This window comes from Necator americanus, chromosome IV (genome assembly GCF_031761385.1).
Source record: "Necator americanus strain Aroian chromosome IV, whole genome shotgun sequence".
NCBI classification, from domain to species: Eukaryota; Metazoa; Nematoda; class Chromadorea; order Rhabditida; family Ancylostomatidae; genus Necator; species Necator americanus.
Window position 1 is genome coordinate 30079638 of NC_087374.1, and position 27149 is coordinate 30106786.

The 27149-nt window shown below is 39.3% G+C and overlaps 1 protein-coding gene across 4 annotated transcripts; it reads left to right on the forward strand.

Moving 5' to 3' along the window:
• Positions 1–607: 607 nt before the first annotated feature.
• Positions 608–26580, forward strand: RB195_003215 (uncharacterized protein; the record flags this gene model as incomplete). Of its 4 annotated transcripts, XM_064200776.1 has the most annotated exons (35): positions 608–685; positions 752–823; positions 907–1034; positions 1108–1191; positions 3319–3394; positions 9262–9449; positions 9516–9594; positions 10851–10972; positions 11035–11230; positions 11308–11444; positions 12721–12889; positions 13071–13205; positions 13276–13437; positions 15293–15375; positions 15470–15581; positions 15632–15697; positions 15800–15916; positions 16022–16211; positions 16287–16319; positions 16415–16607; positions 16664–16739; positions 17123–17259; positions 17326–17431; positions 17504–17598; positions 17847–17981; positions 18087–18191; positions 18248–18350; positions 18432–18605; positions 19637–19741; positions 19818–19935; positions 20076–20246; positions 20303–20485; positions 22762–22846; positions 22920–23098; positions 23182–23219. In XM_064200776.1, the coding sequence occupies 35 exons, from the start codon at positions 608–610 to the stop codon at positions 23217–23219; spliced, it is 4230 nt and encodes a 1409-aa protein (XP_064056657.1). The 4 variants fall into 4 exon arrangements, with proteins under 4 accessions (XP_064056657.1, XP_064056658.1, XP_064056659.1 ...); XM_064200777.1 differs by lacking the exons at positions 16287–16319; positions 22762–22846; positions 22920–23098; positions 23182–23219 and adding an exon at positions 21664–21677; XM_064200778.1 differs by lacking the exons at positions 608–685; positions 752–823; positions 907–1034; ... (27 more) ...; positions 20076–20246; positions 20303–20485 and adding exons at positions 21698–21709; positions 25191–25268; positions 25550–25721; positions 25805–25977; positions 26421–26580 and having other exon boundaries at positions 22920–22966; positions 23071–23098; positions 23182–23218.
• Positions 26581–27149: the final 569 nt, after the last annotated feature.

Consider the following 27149-nt stretch of genomic DNA (forward strand, 5'->3'; position numbering starts at 1 on the left):
AGCTGCATACCCGATATTGCTTCCTAGCCAGTCCTCTGCTAATCACCGTGATCAGTTTCTCTTAGAATAGAAGGCGATTCTTCTTTTTTTCCACGTCCTGACATTGTTTTCTGAGTTGTGCTGTGAGTCAGCGTATGACAACGTTGAATGAATGTTCAGCCACTTTTCCGCCGTCCTTCTGTGAATTAGTCAGTTTTATCGCTCTGCCTTGCTTACTAGATCTTTAACTCATTCTTGTTCTTACAAATTCTCTTGTTACCTTCAAGTACTGATTCTCTTATTATCTGTTTGTAATCTCTCTCCGCTGCTTTTTTTTTACTAGGTTTTTGGCTAGGCGGTTGTTCTTTTGTCACAAAATTTCTCTCATGATAGGCGCCTTGTTCTTGCTGTCACAGACTGGTTGTTACAGAAGTTGCGCAGTTCATCTTCGTGACTTTCCATCTGATTTTATCTCACTTACGCTCTGTATCTTCGTGCGGGTTTTTCCATGGTCAATATCCTGAATGCTCACGAATTTATGCTATATGTATCCTCTCCGTTATTGTTTTTTCGGCTCTTAACTAGTTTTTGTCGATTATTTTGTACGTCTCTTTTTTTTGAAAATCTAATGTCAGGCAGTGCGACACCAAGGACTACTCAACAGGGACTGATTAACGGTCGCCTTCATCCTGTGTGGGACTCACACGTAAGTCAAACCAAGTATCTGTCGAAGTCAATCCAGCAAAAAACCATGTCTTTCCTGCTCTTTTAGATCATGGATCCCATAAATGACGCAAGGTTTTACGAGTCACTCATTAAACCACCCCGTCAACGAAACCAAGATGTAGGTTTTAATGTTGCGTCTTCCCCTTTCTGATGACATTTCTAGCCGCAGAGTGAAATATGAATGAAATATGAACATTGTAGGACATTCGGAATATCTACGACCAGCTGAGACAACTTGACATGTTTTCGAATCTTTACAACGGTCCATTGAAGGCGATTTGCGCAAACGCGCGATACGAACGACATCCTGGACATTACGTGCTGTACCGGTGAGTTTACGCCTATCACGTCGTTCGCCTGCAAAAACTCCCACTTTTTTTACTGAATTTTTTTTTAATGCAGGGAAGGTCAAGTTGCAACGTGCTGGTATATACTACTGTCAGGCTCTGTCCTCATCGAAAACAACATTTGCCTTCCATACGGGTGGTTAGTGGCGTTTCTATTTTGGTTTCGTTTCGTTCTTGTGAATAACTTATGAATAAGAGCAATGTACCGAATAAATTGAAGAACGCAGTTAATGTCTGTGACGAAAGCAACATCTGGTGCCCATCTGATCCACATTTTCATGAATGCGCATTTATACGTCTAGTTTTGACGTAATCGTGATATCGAGGGAACAGATCACCATCGCATAATATCGGCTACGCCGGACTTTTCGCAGTGCGCTAGCGGTTTGCATCGTAAGGTGCATGACCTAGTTATAATCTTCCCACAAGATTAGGCGATATTGTGTAATAAATTTTCCTCTGGTCTTGTTTTGTGAGCAGAAAAAGATCTACCATTTTCATTGAACTAGTGGAAGCATCTCTCCTTTTTTGTTCATTGGTCTTCGATCCCTATTCTCTTTCTTTTTTCTTTCTCCCTCTCCTTCTATCTCTCTTTCTGAAGCGTACAATTTTTTGTCGGACTCACGAAGCTTTTGCTTGTTTACATTATCGTCAGCAGTGAGTTGCATTGCGACTAGAGGTCAGCATTTGGGAACGCTTGTGATCGTCTTTCAAACCCTAGGATCTTGCAGCGATTTGTAATATTTTTTCACCATCTGAAAAAATTGTTCCCGTTCTTTTTAGTCGCCGGCTGGTCTCTGAGTCAGTATTATTTTCCCAAAGGCATCAACTGCACCAATAACTTTCGACATATCACTGAATGAATTTTGTGCAAGACGGGAGGTGAGGTGGCGGGGTGGAAATTCCAGCCACCTGTGGGTGCCTGGTTCATGTCGGTTATCGTATTATACCTTCAGCCGATTCAGAAACTATTTCTGATGAGTTGATTTTATGTGAATTCATTTTGTGTTCATTTAGTATACACTTCAACTCGAACAAGCGTATTATTCACGTGTTTTTTTTTTTGTGTGAAATGTATTTGAGCAAATAGACATTTTCTTTATTACTTTGTTTGATACTTTTTTCAATTTTCTTATATTCTTCTCTGCTATGACCATTCCTTCACTTCAGTCACCGTCGACACATGCGGTGTCCATGTATTTCTTTTTTTTTGTGTGGGTTGTAGAAGTCATAGTATGAGCTCGTCACATAACTTTCAAAGTAACTTTTAGTTCTCGACAATTTTCATTGAGCTAGTGCAAAGTTTTGGGCCAACATTACCGAAATTCCTGTTGGTATTATCGGGCTCACGATATGTATTAATTTCTGGAGGTGTTAATATTCACTCACCTAAAATGCCGTCCGAGCACTTCAGTTCTCTATATAGAGTCTGATATATGCAGACATTGCAAATAACCAATGGGTTGTGACATGTGAGAACTGTTATTTGTGTTAAGGAACTACTTCTGCTGTTTATGATATCGAAAACCAGCAGCAGTTTTAGTAGTAAAGTAGTTTGCCATGTTTTCCTCTAAACATTGTGTAACTGAACGTCGAACAAAACAGTTGACAAGGTGTTGTAGTAGTAGTAGTAGTCAAAGTATTCACGCAGCAGTTCTCTTCGTACTAATGTTTTAATGGTTGTTCCATAAATTCTAATTGTTTTGAGGTTATCCGAACATCTTTCTCTTTTCTCACTCCCGCTGAAACTCCTTGTGGAACACTTTATAACTTCTTGTTATTTTCACTTTAAGTTGTTGTTAAGTACGATTGAAAGGACATACTTTGTCTAGTAGTGCCTATCTAAAGATAACCAAATCGAATTATCGTGGAACCAGCTCCAATGTACGCGAATGTTTCATCTCGGTATCATTCGCGTTATCGATCCCTCTTATCTCTTATCGCTAAGTATGGATATCAACATATTGCTCTCGAATCTCTATGCGACTGCAAAATGTTGGCGATTTGTTGTTTGCCATCTTCTGAGCCGCGTTACGTATTCTATTTCTGGGTGAAACCTTGAACTTGTTGTTGGTGAACGACTATTCTCTTCAGAAGCTCATCTCTTATCCTCTCACTTTCATCCTCCTGTTTATGTTCAATTATTTTACTGATTATTAAGTCTGAAACGAAGATGAAGTACAGTAAGCTGTGATTGAGGGCTGTGTCGCGGGGAAAAACGGCTTTACAACATCAAATAACCGTTTATTTTTCTTCTTTTTTTCAGTTTTGGTAAAAGAAATGGTATGAGTTACCGACGCACTCAAGACTGTATGCTGCTACAAGAGTCCGAGATGATCGTGGTAAGTCATATTCTTATACGTTAGTGGTTGTTACATGAAAATTGTTGACGGACGCAAACTTTGCGGAGTTCTAGAAAGCAGCTGTCACCAGAAAGTTTCCTTCATTGTAAGGAGATATGCGAGAAGTAATTCTCGAGCAGTCATGGGTTACAAGTGAGGAAAGTAGTGAATTATTCTTCGAGGTGGTTCCGAAAGCAAACACATATCTAATGTGTTTGACCTTGAAAATGTCTTAACGGCAATCTTAATTGATTTACCTAATTGCATTAAATTGCTTAATTGCGTTGAATAGTAATGCCCAATTTTCTTTGATCGCGTTATTTATGGCACCCGATTACAATACTGTGGGATTTTGTAATAGGATAAGAACTTTTAGGAACGACATTACTTACCAGGATTAATTAACATTTCAGATTAAAAATAAATAAAAGAAGCGAGAACAAGAATGCTTAACCGATTACGGAATGACATGCGTTTATCAGAGTACAAAGGACATTCGATTGTCCTTGTACTGATTTTCTTTCTTTCTCCTCGCATGTTTCGGGAAGATCTGTCTTTTTTCAATCTCGATTTTACGCCCTTCAGTGGAATGTCCCACTATTTTCACTACCAACCTTGCCGAAAGTTTTTTCAGTTAAGATAAATTTTCTGCTAACGTTGTTACATGCATACATTTAAAATCTGTCATTTTCCCTAAAGCTTGAGGGATGCTATCCAAATGCTGTCTGATCTATTCGAATCTCAGTAAATTCGCTGAAAGGACTTCGAAATTGTCTAAAATATATTTCTGTAGCCCTTTTATTCCAGTTTGTTTTCTATTCGAAATTTTTTTAGCTTCTACCGCTGCTTGTCTTCTTCGAGCTAAGTCATCGGAGATTTTGATATTAATTCCACTGTTGTTAAAAACTCTGTGATGCCTTAAGAATTTGATCCTTAGTATATTGTTTTTTCTTTCTTTGGTGTAGCGCCGTCGGTAAGAGGTTCAGCTGTGACTGGACGATCGATGGATAGTTCGAAACTGTGTCAAGACGCTAGACACAAGTCAAAACTTAAAACTCAAACGGTTCTGAATTGAAATTGAAATTGAAACTTTTTTTTTTGAAAATCACTTTGTACTTTTTTCTTTTTCACTTCAAGCTATATGGTGAAGATGCCAAACATTACCAATTTTCTCCTATTAGTGTCATCTTAAAAAGGAAGCATTGCATGCTGCAGAACGCTAGTCACATTCTGTAATGACGGGAACCGTTAATTTGTTTATAGAGTATTCTGCTTCACGCTCATTTATTCAGAATTTTCCTGCCGAAATGTTCATGAAGGTAATTTTGCGACTAATTCTAGCATTAGTGAATAACTGATAGACCTGTCACTAGTCTTCGATCAGTTCCTTAATCGTTTCTTTAAATAATAGGTTTAGGGGTCTACAGCGATCTCAGGTTGTTTCTTAATCTTAATTTTTTCTCTACACATTGGTTTGAATAAATCGCAAACAACATGTGGACAAAATTTCCATTTTTTTCTCGAACTTGCCAAGATGCCGAAATGAGCACTTTGGTTGAACGTTTCAAGCGCATCGAAGAAGATATATTTATAGGAGGCGAATGTGTGGGGGCAGTTTTTATTGGCTGCGGTGAATCGTAGATGAGTCATTGCGCTTCCTCAGTGATTCCGGCCGATTAGCTGTTGTTTTTCTCCGCGATTATCCTCATTTCTGATTCCAACGGACGAAAGACTATTCCGCCGTTTTCGGGCTTCGTGGCACTTCATAATGAAGTGGATACTTTGAAGACAAGTAGACTTTCGGTAAAATAGACATTTTGATGCCTTGGAGAAATTGAGCGTCGGTTTTCAACAATTTCCAGCAAGAAATTAAGAAATCTCTCTCTTTCTGTACATAAAAAGAAAGAAAAAAAGTCTCATCTCTCAGAAAAAATGGCTTTTTGTGTTTTCTCATTGACATAAAGTATTTCTCTCATGTAATTTTGGATAAAAGGCATTGAAGAACTACTAGTAAGATGAAGAGAATTTTCAAAGTCCGGGGAGTGTATTCTAAACTAAATATAGTTTTGTTTAATTCATTTCTGAAAATGAACGACGTAGAGTATACCTTATTGTGATTTTGGAACGACCCTATACTTCGACTTCGACGCTGCACTTGCGCTTTCTAGGATGCATTCATGAGAGTACGGAGATTTTTCTTTCGAGCAGATAAGTGATCTCTTGAAAATTGGAGATGCTCTCTATTGGCTTTTTCTTTACGCGTTTGAGAAGGCAATGAGTATGTGACAATCTATAATTAAACAGTTTCCCTGCTGCATGTGGTCTTCAAAATACATTAGAAGAATTCTTATCATTAAATTACTTGGGTTAGTGCTTTACTTTTCAAGCAGATAACATCCAATTCCTCAACTTTTCCACTGATTCGAAATGTTTGCGTCATAAATGAAAAAGGATTCCTTTCGTTGTTATTTGTCACCAGACAAGTATGTTTTCGAAGAATTTTGTTGTGTTTGGGAAAGGAACAAGAGAAGAGGGAGAGAGAGAGAGCTTGGATGCCTTCGTAGACGATCGGAAGTGGCTTTTTGATGTCAAGCTTTTCATCGAATGTCGACTAGCATTTATTTTGTTTGTACGATTTTTAGTCGCTAAGATAGCCAGCAAAAATTGCTGACAAGGTATTTTTATTTCGTTACTGTAGTCCTGTAAGTTCACGTACTATTTTTCCTCGGCTTATGTCCATTTGAAATTTCTTAAACGATCAAAAATTAAGTGCTTCTTATTGCTGTTCCCTTCCATGTTTATCTAGAATTGTTGAAGCAGCAGCTGATTTTAAGAATTGTTGTAAAGAATCCATGATTAGCTATGTATTCCTAGAAAGTAACAAAAAAACTTTTAATTTTTTAAAGTGTGATTTTGGTAGCATTTAGACAGCTTTTTTACAAGTGATTAGCAATAGTGTATATTTTTGGAAGGAATTTTATTGAGGGGAGATATGATATTTCCAACATCTTCGGCGAAAAGAAAAACTCCACTAGTCCTCTTTTTTGTTTTTTTTTTTCTCCTTTCAATAATAATGAAAGTGTTTTCTTCTTCGTCAGAAGGAAATAATTTCATTTGAAAATCTTCAAAACCACTTGATAATTTCAATCACTTTCTGCTGAAGAAAAAGACTTTAATGAATCTTTTTGTTTTGATCACGCACATAAAATTAAAGAGTTCTTGCAGGAGAAACGGTCCGGAACACAAATCGGATTTGCAGTTTTCTGGTTTCTATCAGATTATCCTCTGCACCTAACTAGAGATCATTCATGTCATAAGATAGCTCTGATGTTTTTACGGGACCCACATGTTCCTTGTGATCCGCAAGGCAGTAGAGTGGAATAAAACCACAAAGAAAAATCAGAGCTATAGATGAGTACTAATAAAAAAATACTATGTTACGCGGTATTTTCAATATCTCGCTTCAAAATTTCCCTGCGATTGCTTAGACACAACATTAGAACCACCTGTCAAGCAGACCAAATACCTGAATGTCTGAATGAGGAGTGATTAAACTTCACTTGCCGTCGCAATTAATTTTTAACAGCGAGAATACTTAACCCTTTTAAGGAAAAGTCGACGACATGCACATTGCTAAAATCCCGGAGAGAGCGGCGATTCGCGAATTGTTTCGTGTCCGTCGCATAAGGCGCGCCCTTCGGCAGTAAAATATCTCAAGTTCACTTGATTGGCTGACCAACGCCACCCCAAACGACACAATGCAATTTCCAGTGCCTCTCGGCGCATCTTAGCACGCTACGCACGTATTCGTAAGATGGCATAACGTGTTACAAAATGTATTTTCTTCATTTATTCTCTGTATTTGTTGGTTTTTACGCAGATACGAATAATATCCTGTATATAATCTGCTCTTGGTCAATCCACTGAAATCCTTGCTTACGTACGTAACCAATCAGGTGACGTGACGTTGAGGTGAAGAGGCGTGACGTCTCACAAAAAGAGATCTGTTTCATGTATTCTACCCTACTTATACCTTATTTTATTATTTACTAAAAATCCCACCTTATTTGCTTCACCAGACGAAGTACAAACGAGAAATATGAGAATTTGCCGAGAACACACATACATATGAGGAATGCTGACATTATTGGGCTCTCTTTATACACACTCATGAAGCAATTATATATTATTTATAGTTGTCAGTATGCATTCGATCAAGTGCAGATAATAGCCGAATTTCTCCACATTCCCTTTAGTCCTCCAAGAAATCACTCGTACTATTTATTTCTTTCGAATTTCTGTTTACAACTCTCATATCTAGCTAATGGCTACATGCTTATAAATTGTGACACACTTCTAGTCTTGATTTCTTTCCCTTTTTTTTCTGTAATTTTTTTTTTGAATCGGTTTCATTGAGTTAATTCGTTTTCGAAAGGAATTCCCAGCTTTCCCAGCTAGAACTTTCGATTGCATGTTATTTATTGAAGATTTTGGTTGTAGCCAGAAAATAATATAACAATTCTTCCACGTCATCATAAATAAGGGTGTACTTACACTTTCCAACTATTTAATTCTAGATAACAAGCGTTGCTCTTTTTTCCTCTCTGGATTTACTATTCCCTCAAAATTCAGTAGTATATAAGAGAAAATTTATGATTAACTTGCAATCGTTATAGACATTTCCAGGAATTTGTGGATTTTTCGATTTCTTGATGATATTTGCTTCATTCCGTCCCATCCATTTCTGTTCAAGTATCTTAAATTTTTGCGCATACCATCATGCACTTCCCTACCATTTCCCGTCGTTTGGTTTTTTGTTTTTTTTTTCTTCCCTTCATGTGCTTCCAATAGTATTCTATTTGTTATATTTATTTGTTATTATATTTTATTAATTTATGTGCATCTTACTTATTTTTTACAAAGTCATGAGGGTGCATATGCAGCTCGGTGATGTTTTCATATGTGGAAATATAATAGCTCATGTGCTTTTCGATCGTCACATTAAGAAGTGTCATGTGGATAATTCTCCCCTTTCCATTGCCCTATCCTGCTACTACAGTATCCTTTTTTTTAGTGTCGTCTATGTTTTTCTTCACATGTTTGATGCCTACAATTGCAAATTTCACATTTAAAAACAGGGGAATTTACTTGCGGACAACCACGGAGCTGTACAAAACAAATACATGCTTCTCGAAGTCAATAAGATATAAAAAGTGCCGAAACAATTCTCAGCTATTCCCTGCTTCATCTTGACGACGCAGAAATATCCAAGTTTTCACAAATACGATTGTATAAACAGTCTGAGCTCTCGAAGAATTCTTTGCGCTTGGGTTGTTGAAAGGAGCAGAAATCCATTGCTCTAAGCCTAATTTTCACAAATATTCTCTCTATTGATTTTTTGGAAATATTCCTCCGATCTTGATTGTTTTGAAGAATTCCATTGTAAAGCATTTTTTCCTCCATTAAAAGATATCATTACGTAAATTTTGTTGTTGACTCTTCAGGGCTAACGTTTTTTTTTTCAAGAGAGCTATTACTGTTGTAGTTATTTTAGTTTAGTATTAGTTTTTTCAACGGTTTTTCTTCCCCCCCCCCCCCCCTCAGACTTTATTCGGTATGGAAAATTAGCATTGACAGTTATGCGGAAATATAAGCAAATAATCTTAAATTTCTATGCAATCAATAGAATCTGTGCAAGAGATCTTCCTTCCTTCAATCTTTCTCTCTGAAAAGATGTCGCCTTCACACGAGATAATGAGGTACCGTATCCTATTTGCAAGGATGCACTACATTCTATACCCGTAGTACAAGCAGCTGTGTAATGAATGGGCTTCGTTATTTCGTTCCTATCGGATATTGTATTCCAGATAGACTACCCGGACGTGCCACACATCGTTGCCACCCCGTCTTCTCCGCAACTGAAGCAGATGCGTAAGAGCGTTCACGCAATTGACGCCGATACTCGAGCCATGCCGCCTCCTCCGATCCCACCACGGCCGCCCCGTTTGCCACCGGCTCGAGCTCCACCACCACCAGTACCTCGCGGACTGCCAAGGTATAATTAACATACCAATGAATTGCTAAGAAAGGTGCTTTTAATGCTCAAATCCTTCTGCTTCAGATCGTACCCGGTGGAGTTTCCCGTTGATGTTCCAACAACTTCTACATTCACCTCTGTTGCTGAGAATCACCGGAGCCAGGTCAGCTGTTAATATTTTATCGGAAGCCGTCACATTTTTACAATTGACATTGAAGTGTGAACGTATGGCTACGTTAAAGTTTTCACATAAAGTCTATCTGACGATGACATATATGAAGGAAGGGCAGCTTCCAGTTGGCTGTTGCTTTCGATATGGGGGGCGAAAAATATTTATGCCTTTCACGAACCCATTAGGGAGGCTAAAACATGTGTATGACAAAAGAATGAAACAAGAACAGGGGACTTAAAGTAAAGGCAGAACTTGTTAGTCAATTTGTAAGACTTTCTCAGTTGTTCTCCCCATGACTTCCCCTAACACTTGCATATCTTAGAGGCTAGCAGATTTGGGTCAACCTTTAGCGATGCGCCTTATTTTCTGAATGTCCGTGTCTTCTGTGAGGAATGAAATTGAATAGTAGCTGCAATTGGATACCGACCATTTTCATTTGCCTAACAGGGCTTAAATTTTCCCTTTTTTCTTCAGAAAAAAAACCCTCCCAAATAGTAGGGATCTGTGGTTGACAGGGACGTCGACTGTGTAAGCCATGAACTGAAGTTACATTGTGAAAAGAAAACTGGACTTACAACTAATATTGTCGTATTCTTAGACTAGTTCAGCATTGACTGTAAGCTGCATGCTTCGTACTTCTGCGTTAAACATTTCCACTACTTTATCCAGACTTTTTCTTTTATTCTGAATCAAATGAGTTCGGGGAAAGAACGAGCCGAAAATGAGATTTTTATTTGCATTAATCGTTTCGGAATGTAGAAGATTGTTTTTTGTCCACTCCCAACTTAGCTGTGAAACCCCTGGTGAGACGATTGAGACTAGGTCCGAGTAATAAGCTTCGTGAAATGTTAGAATGCCCTGTAATGGATGGAATTTCTCCTCTCACGTTTGCTTCTACGTCACGGCTTATAACTCAATTCAGTCGTCATGAAAGTGACAAAAAGAGTTTTTCGGAACGATAAGTTTGTTTTTCTCTACGATATCATTAGCGAAAACAACGAACACCACCAGATACTTTTCCTTCACGGAACTGAAGTACGCGCAAATAACTTGCTTCTGTTTCCTATCGCGGTGATTCCTCAGTTGTTTTTAACTCCTCCACTCAGAACTGTTTGACCATTGTTAATAGAGAAGATTACGTGCGAAAAACGTCAATCGTTGCTGTGTCAGTTGTACGCTATACGAGGCGAATAGAAATTATGTTCTGGATAAAATTGCTACTTTTTGCATGTAACCTCATCGTTTAGGTGTACTTGAATGGATTAATGTCCGACGAGGACACCTTAGTACGTGTGAAACACCGTCGAGAGAAAAGTAATTCAATCGGACATGTGGCGAATGGCTCAGCACGCCGTCTTCGCGTTCGAAGGTAGACGACCATCATTCAATGTTAAATATCCAAGAATTTGTTCAAATACCGTATCGTGTTAGTACCGCCTCGTCAACAACCACCGAAGGCGACGATGCCAGTGGCAGTGCAGGGGCGGACCCTGTTGATTCGGAAGAAGAGGACGATGATGGATCATGTCCATCGCACGAAAGCTTCGTGGATTTGAAAGACTCCGTTCGAGAATGTCTCGAGAAGGAACCAACTGAACGAAACAGCGAGGATTTAGCTGTTTTATTGGTGAGCTCCCAGATCGTTTTCGTGCTCACTTAGACCACTAACGATTTCCTGTCATTGATTTCTTCGCCTCTTTGAAGGATTTTATGCAACATATGTCTTCATTCGCCTCACTGCCAATGTCAATAAAACGACAACTGTGTCTGAAGATGGTTTTTGCTGTAGTTAACGACGCTGGAACTGTTGTAATGCATCACAACGAGAAGCTGGATGCTTGGTTGGTTTCAATACTACTTGTTTTCCAGCTAGGTAATCGTTAACTTCCACTTGTTGACAACGATCATACTGATGTCTCTTCAAAATCACCGTACTTGATAGAAATAAAGAATTGGACTGAATCCTCCGCTAATAGTAGGACTTAAAAACAGCAAAATATATAAATTTATGGACTCAGCACGGACTTTTTTGTTGACACTGAAGTGCGCAAGTATAGGGTTTGTTCAAGCTTACCGCCTACCAACTAACGCCCTCTTCCCTCCTTTGGTACCATATTCTTGTTCGAATCCATGCAGTGTATGAACTCGGAAGAACTGAGATAATTTGAGATCCCATTTGCACTGATTCCCAAAAATAAGACAACGGCTATCACAAAAGAAAGTAACGTACATTGTCTTTTTGATGAATCGAACCCACCGTGAAAAAAATTCTCAACCGGATTCTTTCCGAGTTTTCTCTCGTGTGGAACTTTCTTTGTTTGTTTCTAATTACTGCAAGGTTTTGAGCAAGTCAAACGTGATAACAAGCAGTGAGAATGCTACAATTATCGTAGATTATTTGTGAATTTATAAATGTGAGCAAGTTTGTGTGGTAATCGCTCTTCTTCTGAGCTCTTAACATGAACCTAGGCGGAAAATGGAAAATTCTTAGCATTCTACAACGTTTCGTCCAATTCTTATGGATTCCCCAACAACTGGCTTTGCTGTTTCCGGACTAAATTAACTAAATTTTTAGGGACTTGTGACTACAAGTCCCTTTGATGGGTAGCTAGCTAACGACTGTTGAATATTCTTTTAACAACTGGACCAGTAGCATTCGCTTCTCTATGTTACTTTGAAAAGAAAACCGTTAATGTTTTGTACTCAATGCGATTTTTGCATGCGTTTGATATCGAAGTAATACGAAAGATGCTGTGTATAGTTCTATTGTTTTATCATTTAATTTATTTTATTATTTATTTTTCACTTGTAATGTAGTTTTTATAGTTCAAAATCGAGGGAACATTCAGGAATTCGAAAAATTGCTAGAGGACTTGAATGTTCAATCGTCATTTCTGATTTAATGCAATTTTAAGGCTTTTTTAACCGTGATGTTGAATCGATATGGATAAAATGTGAATTGCACTCAATTAATGTGGTCGGGAACATTGTGATAGCGAAAGCATAAGTTCTTCAGTTCAGAAAGTACGGCGAAACTGATATTCTAGCTTCACCTTGCAAATTTTTAGATTTTTGTTAAAAGTGCTGTCTCTCCTTAGAGTGGTGCACTTCTTTTAGGTCAGTGATTGTGAATGGACTTGTTGAAGTAGTGAAACCGAATGGTGAACGGGTAGAATACAAACTAGGCGACTCTTTTGGAGCTGAACCAAATCCAGCTGTGCAGTATCATGTTGGCGAAATGCGAACGATGGTGGATGACTGCGAATTTGTGTTGGTTGAGCACAAGGTATGTCGTTATTACTAATTTATTGACGTACGGCGCTGCTAGAAAAGCAGTAAAGATCGCTTTTTTCGAAGTGACTGAATGTTTCTGGAATTATTCTCTAGGAAGAATTCCTGCTATTCCTGAGAATCTATTATTAACTGTTTTTTCCACTTTCACAGTTCTGAAATCCCTAAATTTTAAGGACTTCTGCTCGATCATGTCAACCATTGGTGAGCATATTGAGAAGGATCGTGATGGACTTACAGGGGAGATTGTCTCGGAGACTGAAAGAAGAACTGTAGGCAGTCAAGTTGGACTTGTGCTCATCAAAGGAAAGGTCAGTTACACCGCTCGGCTTTACTTTTCGCCATTAGCCTGATGTGCTAATCGTTTTCTTTCCTCTTTAGCCGGACAAATTAATACAACATCTGGTTGACGATCGCGACAGCAATGTGGATCCACATTACGTAGACGACTTTCTACTCACTTATAGAGTATTCATCCATAATCCAGTCATCATTTTCGAAAAGTTGATGATGTGGTTTGCGGATGGTGCTCTTAGAGATAAGGTTTGTTACGTTCCTGATTTTTCAGGGGTTACTTCACTCCTTGTCCTCTACCCCTTTTCTTCGCCTTTGGGAAATCTGTAGAACCACCCTCTCCCTGCACAGATTTTGACAGATGTTATCTCATTTTTTTCTTCCACTTAAAACATGGAATCATATAATATGGAAAAATGGAATGGAACATGGTAAATACCCGTAAACAAGGCGCACTAAAGGTTCCAGTGTTTCTTGTGGATACTACTCGAAGAAAAAGGAACCCGCAGGGGCACACACATGTAGCGACATTTTTTTTTCCTCTTTTTTTTACTTCATAATAAATGTCTAATGTCCAGTTCCTCATAAATTTTGGTATTTTCAGTGGGGTTTTTCCACTGGCATCTGTTTCATACTTATTTAGCAACGTGACTTTGATTTTTGCACATTTTTCGTTGATTTGCTCGAGTAATCTGCCCATTTGACTCATAGCACCTTTGTATTTGGAACTATACACAAGAAAAAAACCCCGAGTATTACAAGTGCACGAATTCGCGACGTGCTGCCTTTACGGAGACTTTTTTTTGCGGAACTCCGAAAAAAAAAACTTCTTTGCTTTTTTTTAACGCATAATCCATTTTGCGCTTCTGAAAAGCCCTTACCATTCGGCACTTTATGCCTGCTGAGCATTTTACTTCTTTTTATTTTATTTTTATTTTATTATTATTTTATATTTTCATTTTACTACTGCATGTGAACGCAGCGATAAGCAGAGTAACATCACGATCATCAACAGCTGATTTAAATGATCAAATTTGCTGTTCGATAGAATCTTATTCTATAAAACGTCTTCACAACTTTTTTCGTAATTTGCACATTTCTCCAAAGTGCGTAGAACGGTACCAACTCAGTACTTTCTCAGTGTGTATGATTACAATTTTCCTGAAGTTTTGGAATAGGATTAAGTGTACGAAAAGTTTGTAGTTTCACGGTATCTCTATGTTTCCTCATCGGTTTTTTTTTCCCACACAGACCTTGGGCAGGGTTTTTGTCAGAAGCAATTAGTTAAAGGCAGCGTATCAAGAAACTGATGTAGTGTAGAAAGCTCATGGAAAAAAATAGAGTTCACGGAGTAGATTACGAATGTGAGCGTTGTCCCGCTCAGTCTCTCCAATCGTCCTAAGGAAAATGGCGTGGGAACGGCATTCATTTCTACAAGGTACGTTAGAACACCCTCCCTCGTACACGCCCCGCTTCCCTCAGCAACCTATTTTTTTTTTTATTCTACTCGAATAGGCTGGTGAGGAGACCTCATTGATCTTCGACCGCTTGCACTTGGACGCGGCGTGTGCGCAAGAGTGGCGCGTTCCAACGCACCTCGTGGGAACAAATCTCGCTAACAGAACACGCTCACGTTCGTGACCTATTCCCTGAACTCTACGTTCTTCATCACACTTCCGCATCATGTCAATTTTGTGATACTGCTGTCTTTCAGGCAATCGAGTAAACTGTTTTCACGTTTCCAGTAGGGTTAGCAATCAACATGTGTAAAATATCTTCAAAAGATGAAACCTGTGCGAAAATTAACAAGTACAGAAAAACAACACGAAAATACATATATTCCAATTAAAACGAAGAAAGCAGTACGATTAATGTTACGTCCGCGAAAATTAGTGTGTCAAGTGCCACTGAAGATGCTTCGTAGTGCTGATCGCTTCGCTCTATGCGGATATAACGACAAGATTTATGGAGGAGGGGGGTTCTCCTTAATTCTCTTTCCCAAAGTTTCCTTATCAGTACAAACTTAGTTTATTTTGGTCTCATTTAATAAATGTTGTCTCATTCCCATGGAAACTTCTTTGATTTAATTCTGTCCTCTTTTTAGATTGCACGAATAGTTTTGTTGTGGGTAAACAACCACTACAACGATTTTGAAACGAATGACGAGATGACGAAACTTTTAGAAAGGTGCCCTGAATTGTCCTTGTATTATTGATCTGCCTGAATTTAATCAGCATGATTTTTTTAAAAGTTTTTTGTGGCATCGATGTCCATAATTTAGGTTTGAAGGAGCGCTGGAACGTGATGGCATGCATAGTCAGCAAAGCTTACTGAATATCGCGTGTTCTGTAAAGGCGAGATCCAGAACAGTGGTGTATTCGAGAGCAAATAAGGTGAGGGTGCTGGAAAAGAAGATTTCTCCTTACTGAATTGGATTCTTTAGGATGATGCTCTTCATTTTTCTGTGCAAGGTGGGAAGGACTGTGGCTGTGGAATCTTCATTAATGAAGTACATTTATGAAATTCTACTTTTTTGAATAATTGTACAAGAAACTTGTGATGTAATGATATTAAGGTTTTTTTCTGGTGTAAAATGAGCAATGATTTCCAGGTACAGGTTGACTCTCCTGCCGAGCGTTGCGGTATGAAAAGAGGAGATGAAATATTGGATGTGAACGGGCAACCTATGAAGTATTTAACACTGATGAAGGCGCAGGAAATAATGAAGGTGCGTTTCGTAGTTCTTCTTACTTAAATCTGAACAACGCCATCTACACTTAGTTAACTTTTATAACTTTACATTACATATTATATTTAGATTTTATATATTCAGGGCAGCATCTCCTTGACCATAACCTTGAAAAGCAACATTCTTGGTTTCAAAGAGTTGCTCGGCAGAACTGAACGAGATGGATCGAAGATCTCGTCCAAAAATAGGGCCCTAGCTGGAGCTTTGACACAGGCTCGCGGTAGCATGCCGAACGTCATACCTGTGAAGTCAACGAAAGCCGTAAAGATCGGAGGTGAGTGTGGAAGTGTTTGTGGAACATTTCGTTTGGAGATTGATTCTTCCATAGTATTCATTTTCATTTTTGTAGAATTCATGTCATTAGGTTTCGCTACAATACACCGTGAGTTTTTTGTGTGTCCTGAGTTGAGCATATGATTTTGAAGCCGATCGATTCATTGATTATCACATTACTTATGTCTATGTTCTGGGATTCAGGGAAAACGAGCATGATGGACAAGTTGATGACGATACTAAAGTCGTCAAAAGACGGGGAAGATCTAGTTGATGAAGCACGCACAACTACGAGTCCACTGCGACCGAGTAGATCTAATCCTGACATCACATCGATATCACAGTACTATGGACCAGTGAAGAGCGAATGTCCAGAACATGTGCTAAAGATTTACAGGTGAGTTGTCCTTCTACTGCTGCCACAGTCATTGACGGATATAATTTTCTTTTTAGGAGCGATCAAACGTTTAAATATCTAGCAGTGTACAAGGAGACCACTGCCCAAAATGTTGTTCAATTAGCACTGCAGGTCAGCAAGGTTTTTATGAGCTGTCTGGTTTAAAATGTGGCTTGATGTATAAAATCCATTTGAATTTCACACGATGGGAGATTTTTGAATGAGACATTAATAGATCGCTTGATAGTTATCATCCTTAAGGTGAAATGGAAAAGGAAACCTTTTGAGTGCAAATGGCTTCTTCGAATAAATGTTTCTTTTTGTGGTTAAGTCCTGTTCCATGCTTTTCTTTTCATACGGCTCCTAACGGAAAAAACTAAACTAACTGGACTCTCTAGCGAAATTATGTGATTGGTTTTTGACATCTGAAATTGAGCTCGATTCTAGTGAATTTGCCTACATATTTCTTGTGTCATTAATTTTTCACAAATTTCGATCAAAAGTTTCGTTTTCAGGAGTTCAACATGACAGCCGAAGGCAGCTTAGAGTGGTCATTATGTGAATGCACGGTGACAGAAGATGGTGTAATAAAACAAAGGCGACTGCCTGCTCAAATGGAGAATCTTGCAGAACGCATAGCGTTAAACAGCAGGTATGTTCTCTTTTTTTTCAAAAAGATCAATCCTGCACTCCTTTGAATTTCGTTGTGCTGTTGTAGATACTACCTAAAGAACAATAATCGATCTGAGCCACTTGTTCCTGATGATCTTGCTCCTGAAATTATGAGAGATGCGCAGGCGCAGCTGCTCAGCCTCAATGCGCAGGTAAAATCACCTTAAGCTTCTTCAACCGATTTCTTCCTTTTTTGAGTTAGTGCTAACGTTGTTCCTCTTTAGGTTGTGGCTGCCCAACTTACTCTACAGGATTTCGCTGTGTTCGCTTCTATAGAACCAACGGAATACATTGATAACCTTTTTCAGCTGGAATCAAGGTGAGAAGCTAAGAGTGAATGGATCTCATTTCCTGTAGACTTATTTTGTTTCCATTGACATGTTTTATATTTGGGTCATGAGCTAGTTAACGTTTGCAGATTTTTTATTTCTGTCTTCCTTATTTATTCTGCTTTATTTTCTTTACGCTTAGTTATATGAATGCAGTCTCCTGTGTTTTTTTTTTTCGTTATTGGAAATGGTTAGTGCGAACCTGCTGATAACTATTAGATATAATATTATCTAATAGGTATGGATCTCCACGCCTTGAAGAATTTGAGCGGATATTCAACCGTGAAATGTGGTGGGTAGCGACCGAAGTGTGTTCTGAGAGGGTTATTCAGAAGAGAGCCAAACTTATCAAGAAGTTCATTAAAGTGGCAAGGTGTGTGCTATTTTTGCCATTTTGCCAAAGTGCCATTTTTTAAATATCTTTCTAAAGAGAGAGAGAGAGAGAGATCTTTATTTCTCATTCGAAAATTCTTTACAGATACTGTCGAGAGTTGCGGAACTTCAATTCTATGTTTGCCATAATGAGTGGGTTAGACAAACCGGCTGTACGTCGACTGCACTCAACATGGGAAAGAATTTCGGGGTGAGCTTCATTTTCTGAGCCTATTCGTAAAATAACGTTAAATGTTCCTCCTCCAGCAAATATATTCGTATGCTCGAGGATATCCAGCAGTTAGTAGATCCTTCACGAAACATGTCAAAGTACCGTCAGCATTTGGCAGAAGTTTCGCAAGAACCACCGGTACATTTTTTTCTCTTCTTATCCTTTCTTCCTGATGTTTTATTCACTGTGTTTGTATCATGTTTTATACTCTCTTTTCAGGTTGTGCCCATCTACCCAGTAATTAAAAAAGACTTAACTTTTTCGCACGAAGGAAATCCTACTTATTGCGATAAGCTGGTGAACTTCGAGAAATTGCGATTGATAGCGAAATCTGTACGAGCGGTGAGCAAGCTGAGCAGTGCTCCATACGAGATCTCGAGTATGGCGGAAAGGGTTTGTTGTCTCTACTCCTGTATTTATCTTCTGATAGATGTAAGGACAGTATTCAGTAGCCGCAAAATAAGTTACGCATTAAAAAAACAGTGAACGCAAGCAGTAGGTTATAGGCGGAGTGTCCAAATGACGTAGGCTTTATGGTTATGCTTTAGATCTTTTTGTAACCGTTAACAGTGCTTTTATTTTGTTTTTTTTTTCTGTATATAAACGAAAAATAGTTTGTTGATGCAAATTTTCGGCTTGAAGGCATCACCCCACGAATTTGGGGTGGCACGGGTTTCAGTCGGTTGATGCTTATACGGGGTCGTAGATGGTGGGGAAGAGGGTGATTCCATCCTTTTCTCCATGTATCAGTGGAAACGGACGACTACGGAATGCTGTTTCTTATGAGGCTTCTGCTGCAATGCGCAATGTTTGCGCTCCACCTGCGATTTATCGAAAATTCATTCGGACGGATTGCAGGGGGTATGGCAAGGGCGGTGCGCAGCAATAGAAGACAGCGCTCCAGAGTCGCCCTTTTAAACAGATACAGAGAAAGATGAACGGAATCACCCTCTCACCCACAAACTACGACCTCGAGAGAGGCACTACCCGTCTGAAACCCGTACCACTCCAGATTCGTGGGATGATGCCTTTAAGGGCAGCGTATCACAAAACTGACGATGTTGTGTCTGTATGGGTAAATACAGAGTTCCGGGAATAGATTTCGAGTATGAGTGTGGCCATGCTCTATTCCTCCTAATCCTCCTGAAAAACGGAGTTTGTTCCTACGACACCCCGAACTCTATTTCCGCCCACAGAGATCCTAACTTCGTCAGTTTCATGATACGCTGCTTTTAATTTCTTGTGGATTGGTTTCGAACACGTCGTTTTTCATTACCTCTCATCCAAGAAGAAGGGAGACATATACTTTTATATTTTTATTGACTGGTTTTCTATTCTATTTCTTAGGCGCGGCTGCGAAGCATACCTTTTTTTTATGTAAATTTTATTATGTCTCCAATACTCTGTTCATGAATCAGATTTAGAGCGGCGGCACAATAAGCGATGCTTTGCTGCATATGAACACTTTCGAAGGAGGGAATGTTGCTACAATGCGGAAGGGTGGAAGAGTCATTCAACCAAGGAAAAAGGTAGTCCCCACATTCTCAACTGATCTGAAAAGCACACTCATGCCCCTTGCACTTCTTTTACATTCTCATAATTCAGGTTTACGAACAAGCTCTTATGGTTCGTAAGGTGAAGGCTTATTTGGATGGGCTGAAAGTTGTGGACACTGAATCTGAGTTGGACCGACTTAGCTATGACATTGAACCACAACAAGCAGGTGATTCTACTTCAAATATTATTATCTTAACATAATCGCGATTTTTTTTTTCAAATTTTCTCTTTAGTCATTGCTCAGCGCCCTTTGCACAGTCGTTTCTTTTCGGACCTCCAGTCCATTTACGAATTTTGATCGTTTAGGGCCACGGATACGTCGTGCACCGAGCCCCTCTCCGTCGTCAGTGTCCTCCCAGTCCGCCGAGTCCAACTCAACGGATCAGCGTCGTTTCAGAGGTGGAATTATGTTTGGTGTGGACTCCCCACAGGCAGTGCAGAAAATGCTAGGCCTCGTACAAACAAGCAAATCTAAAGGTGTGTTGCTTTTGATCTTTTGTACTGTCAGACGTTTATCAGAGCAGGTGCTTCAGGTGCTCCTTCTCCGGTACAACCCCTAGCGATCTCGGGTGGTAATAGGGGTTTACAAAGAAATGTACCACGGGTATCATCCAGGCAACAGTCTGTACCTACGATACAACGTTCGCCGTCGTTTAAGCAAGAGCCTGTTGATTTGAACAAAGAATCGAGTTCTGTAACGAACTTCTACGGTGCTGGTACGTATACACTTTCATTACTATTCCAGACCCGTTAATAGTAGCCCTATCCAGTTTTATCTGTCTTAGTTTTTCTCCACATGCATATTCCACATAAATAACAGGATGTATAGAGGCTTTCACTTCATTAAACCTTTAACTAGAATACTCAAAGCTTCATTTTGTGTTCATCGATTCACGATGAAATCTCTCATGATACAAGGTCTGATCCAAGCATGTTAAGGATGCTGTCACTCACCTAAAAATGTTAGTTTCCTACATCGTGTCTAATTTTGACGATTCTTTTGTTTGAAGAGCAGGAATAATTTTTGAACCTTCCTGATTTGTTGAAATAATCGTTGGGTACCATTCCAAATTGATGACGCAGTGGATTACTCTTATGTAAAACGATAAGATAGTTTTTGTTTAAGTGGTTAGCTTTCACGCAAGCACTAGTTTGCGTGATATCGTGACGTGACCACACTATTTTTGACATCATGTACGGTAGGTATGGAGTGAAATTGTGGATAAAAGCGAAATCCGGCCAATGAACTTCGATTTTAAAACTTTTCGTTATCAATTCCATAAGTTTTGTCGAGATGTGCAGTGGCAATTCTTTTCCGTCAATAATAACATCTGCTACTGAGCGTTATTTTGAGTTGCTTCTGTGACTGTGTCGTTGGCATGATGTTCACGTGTGCAGTTAGTGTATTGGTATGGACGGGAAAAAATGGAACGAGCAGGAGGCGACATAAACGCGGCTGGCCAAATAGCGGGTAGCCTATAACGGAATTTGCGGATTCATCCACAGTTGAACCCAGACAATCTCGAATCTAGTTCGAATCTAGATTGATTGGCGCCATAGATCAGGTAGTCCGAGGCGGTGCCTCGATCCCCGTTACTTTTGTACGGCTGGCGAAGGAATCTTCATCACTTGAACTGCATCCCATGAGCTAGACCCCCTTCACCTGAGGAGCTAGACCCCCTTCACCCTCCCTATTGCACTTATGATTGGCCCTTTGACTCAGCCATCAATCTAACCGCAGTACGATCGCTTCATTTTTGGTTGTAGATGTCCCCCATTCCATTTTCCATCTGCACCCCAAAAACGACTGTAGACAGTGTTCTACATTACTTCAATGGACTTGAAAACGTAATTGTGTTTGTAAATGTGTTGTGCTGTGATGGTTGAATTTCAGATGTGTTGATTTAATCGTCGCTTTCAAACGAGGGATGTTCAATAACGTTAGTTGATTTTATTTCTCAATTTGGTGTATTTTTAAATTTTGCGGTTTTTCCTATTGTAGACGCAACTTTTACTTTCTTTTTTCTTCTATGACTGCTTTTGATTAACATTAATTTGGTTTCAACTGGTGCATGATAAGACCCCGTTCTAAAAATCTGACCGAATCTAAAATAGGTGACAAAAGGCTCCGGTGTCCATATAATGAAGCAACATTTTCTTGTACTGCTATTTTTGTTAAGTTAGTGGAGGAAGAGGCTTTTCCGTCATGCGTGGGTGTCTTCTTTGCTATTTTCTGGTCATGACATTATTATATTTGAGCAGATGTGTATACAATTACATATATTTGGCTGACGTCACATCATACAGCGAGCGTTCGAATGCTATGAAAAGCCGATATTACTTCTAACGTTATTCGAACGTTTGTTGGGGGACTTGATTACTACAAGAAAAGGAACTGCCTTTTATGAAACTAAATTCGACCGAGCCCTTTTTAAATGCTTGAATGTCTGAGACATAGTGAATCATTTTTTATGTTTGCGCAGAAGTTTGCCTTGTTTTTCTTCACCATCATTTATTGTATTTTGTTATTAGTTATTCAATTCATTTAGAAGGTCCAAATACGCAGAACAACCATTTCGCAACTCTATTTTTCATTTTGTGGTCTTTTTTTACGATCTCTCTTTTACTTCAGAGTTCTTGTTTTAGGCTCAATGTAAAAACTCATTTACATCCCCTCGTGTGAAGGATTAGGGATTTTGCTATTTCTTCATCACAGGAAATGAAGAACTGATCTCCACAAAGACGAAATCCAGGAATCTAGCATAAGAAGTGACGCAACCCCTAAAACTGTAGGATATTAAATATGCTCCCGTTCAAAATGAAGCATTTTTAAAAGACTTTTGATGAGTATCGTGCCCCTTTTTCTTCAATTACTTGCAGAGGATTCGGGGTTAGCCAAAATGTCAGCTTGAGCAGAAATTTCAGTCACTTTACAATCGGTTTACAGCATTTCTGGTAATTTAGGCTGAACAACTACAAGTATTTTCTTTAGATCCTTCGAAAAAGCGATCATTCCCTATTTCTACAAAGCCTCCTACTGTTCCAGTCACTGTTGTGCAACCGTCTCGTTATGCCCAGTAAGCAGCAAGACTCTTACTTTTGTTCACGAAAATATCTCTCTCCACATCCGCATATCCGATTTTTTTAAAGATTCTCCAACAATCGTTCACCTTATGCAACACAACACTCTACCAGAAGTTCTTCTCTCACTAGCGCGATGCTTTCCGATTCCATGACCCCGTATTTTTCTCTGAAAGGGGCAAGAACCGTACAAATCAGTTCTTCCTCTTCGATTGCTAAGGAAAATCCCTTGGTTGGGATTAAAGATGGTTGGTTCAGTAGTTATTTTCACTCCACTGTCTTGTTATTTGATATCTGTATTGCGTGTCTACTGTTTTGTGTTTACTTGCAGTCACTCTTCTCAACGACAAGCAAATTTCACGTGTCTAGTATGCAGTGCTCATCGAAATTCTCCTATCACGAACAAGAAACATATATCTATATTCTATGTTTAACCCAATTTAATGCAGGTGCTAATACGGTTCCACTTCGCTTCTACTTATTTGCTCGCATTTCCGCGTTATCATCTTCTCGTAATTTTTTGTTCTGTGAATTTCTTTTTTTTTTGTGTTCATTAAAAGGACCCATATTTACCTCGTCACTTTGAGTAGATTGATCTATTAAAAGTTTTAGGGTAGGTGGTAGCAGTACAGTGTTTTTTCCTTTAAATATTAACTCGTCTATTAATGTGTTACGGTCATCTATTGTGAACAAGATGTGATCTTCCGCATATTAAGTAGATGTATGTATCGCGTTTATGATATGTTCAAATGTCAGCTTGCCATTTCTAAACACAATTGTTACGTCCTTTTAGGGATTATCAGTGTAATTGCTCATCTCTTCTGTGCATATTGATGAATTCAGTTATATTCATAATATTCGTGCTCCGGCCATTGTTCTATACCTGAAAGCACATATAAGAAGCTAAATATCTTGTTTGGATCTGATTTCTATGCGTTTATAATTCTTCTAGATGTATTCTTTATGATTTCGTCTATAGTAATGTACTTATATGTTGTATAAATCCTAATTAATCATGTCAGATTTTGAAGTCTAAAATAAAGACATCATTAGTGAGTTGCACACCTGTTGTGGAGGTTCATAAACCCATCGCCCTCTTTTTTTCGCAGCACATTCTCGCAGTCTTTATGCAGTCGCATTAAAACGACATGAAAGGTACAGTTGTGTAAGCGGTTGCGCTCGAAGCGGCGTGGTGGAAGTAGCAGTTGGGATCGAGGTGGAACCACCACAAACTGCAGTGACCAGTATTGCTTGCAAAGATCCTCCCTCGATCCTAATTGTTACTCTGCTCCACACCGCTAAGAACGCAGCCGTTTACGCAACTGCAGCGCTTCGTGTCGTTTTGACCAGATTATACCTCTTTCAATTCGTAAAAATAACATCGTTAGGGTTAATACGATGCTGCGGCTTCACTAGAAAGTTAGCAATGACTTTTTCCAAATTCTAAAGACGAATTTGGATGAGTTTCCGCTTCATTTTCTCATTCATCTTCAAATTTGAGGTCGATAAGTGTATCACCCCACGAATCTCACGTGATATGGATTTGGAAAATCTTCGATCGTTCCGGGGCGCTATTTTCTACAACGAGTTGCGTTGGAGCGCGCTAGCCTTGTGCACGCGCCAATGAGTTGCAATACGCAACCATTGCTCTTGCCATTCGCCGAAAACCCATTCGAACGCAAGGGTGGTGCGCTGCAACAGAAGCCATCGTAGGAAACAGCGTTCCGGGGTCGTCCATTTACACTGGTACAGGAAGAAATGAACAGGATCACCTCTTTCTCCACAATCTACGATCCCGTATACGAATACTCTACCTGAAATCCGTACCACCCCAGACTCGTGGGGTGATGCCTTTAACCACGCCTCTTTGAGCGCAGGCGCGTACGCGATTGCACCTGATATCAAGTCGTTTTGACCGGACTATATCAAACGAACCACTGCATAGGGGAGCGTTATTGCTGGCGGCACTACTCGAGATGACCTCATTTCTAACCTCAAAATGTTTTGTCTTATGTAATGTTGTATGTCCCGAGAGCACATAAAGTCAATTACAAGCTATTTATTGAAAAAGAACAGAGCAGTTAGCGACCCCTTAAGCTTCCCACAGAGAACAGGAACCAATTTAGTGGGAGGTCAACATATCACAGCAAGGATACTAACGTTAAAGGATAAAGGACACGACCGTGATCAATCTATCTTTGAATACGCCAACTCATTCGAGTCAATCAATGAAGACGTGTCCATGTGATGACCTTATCATTCTCAAACATAAACTAAATCTGGAACAATACAAAGATTGCATTAGCTACGTTGAAATGATCATTGTTTGACGTATTCCAGTAAAATGATTCGTGCTATTCCTCGTCTGAACCCGAAGAAGACATTGTTATTTGTGTGCGATATGCAGGAGAAGTTCAGGTATGTATGCATTTTTATGAAATATTTATTAGTAATTGTTTTCATTGAAATTTTCTGAGAATTAGAAAACCCATAAACGGGATGCGAGGAACTTAATTAACTTCATTCAATCCTTTTCATGCATGGCTTCTCTATAAGAGTTGATAATTATACAGACAGTAAACCGCTTATGTATTACTATTTATTAGAATTATTTATTTGAGTCTGGAAATTGTTTTTTTTTTCTTCGAATTTAGTACGTATCAATGAGGTCGTAGCTCCTTCGTCATTTTTCTCTTCAGCAAAACAAACAAGTTCTTCCCGGAGATCACACAAGTCGCGAAACGAGTTATCGATACGGCCAAGATTTTGAAGATCCCCATTGTCGTAACAGAACACTATCCGAAAGGTCTCGGACGAACCGTACCGGAGCTAGGGTTGGAAGAGAGTATACCACGATACGCGAAAACTCAAGTAAATTGAAGTTTTCCTTATTCTTTGAATGTTAATGCGTAGCAAGAAAACGTATACGAACTTGCTACGATCGTTCTTTTCAGTTCTCAATGTGTGTACCAGATGTGGTTCCTGTGTTGAAGGATCAGGAAAGTGTTATTCTGGTGGGCTTAGAAGCTCACGTATGCATCCTCCACACAACTTATGCTCTCATCGAAAAAGGACTAGATGTGCACGTCGTAGCTGATGCAGTAACGGCAAGGACATTTGTGGATAGGTAATATTTGTATTCACTAAATCGTAGGTGGTACTACGACCCTGTCAAAAGTTCGTGCTTTTTTTTGTGCTGCATTTCATTGCTTTCGGCTGCCCAGTAGCGCTGAAAAGTAAATGTGTGCTGCATTGCAATGATATATAAGTCAAAACGACATCAAGCTCCCGGTGCAGTTGCGTAAGCGGTACAGTGTAGTATAGCGGTTACGATCGAGAGGGGACCCTTGCTAGTACCATTCATCGCTGCAGTTCGGGATGTTCCCTCCTCGGTCCCAGCCACTGGCTCCACCGCGCCACTTCAACCTTTTGCGCAACTACTCCGACATTTCTATCGTTTTGATCCGACTATACCTTCACAGTCGCTTTGGGCGCAACGGCTCACGCCGCATTGCACCATAAATCGGATTGATTTGAACGAACCGAAGCCGAATGAATCTTCGCTTTCAGAAAATTCGGTTTCAAACAGTTGGAGCGAGTCGGAGCCGTTCTTACTACTTCCGAATGTGTAATCTTGAGCTTGCTCAAGGATGCTGCTCATCCTAAATTCAAAGAGGTCCAGAAGCTCATCATGACGGAACCGCCTAATACGGGGCTACTGGATATATGATATGGACAAGTGGGCAATCATCTACCATAATGTGTGACACTTAGATCCGGGTCCTGACAAGAAAAGAAATTGTGTAGTGGAAGGCATAGTTGCTCGAAGTGTTATTTAGTTTTCACAAGCTCTACTTTTATCAGCCGGTGCCTGTTTCTGGACATCAGCATTCTATAGTTCGGAGTGCTGCAGTAGATCTGTGTAAATTTCAATATTTCTGATATCACGCCATGCATTAAATGTTCGTCTTTGAACCTCCTGATATTCCCGTTTTTCAAATAAAGTTCTCATACAGATGTCTGTTTAGATGACTGTGTTGTCTTATTTCATTGTGCAGACTTACGTACGGCAATTATGTTGCTTGTCCGTAAATTCACAAACTGCAACATGATTTGAAAAGTTTTAAAGGTAAAACACTTCTTGGAATAAGATGATCGACGAAATATAACATTAGGAGACATCGGCAGTCCTACATTCTTCCTTCTCAACCGTTATCGTTTATTTTTCGTTTTCTCGAATATTTTAATCTTGTGAAGATTCCTAGGCGTGTTTGTTTGTTTTGTGTTTAATTTCACTTT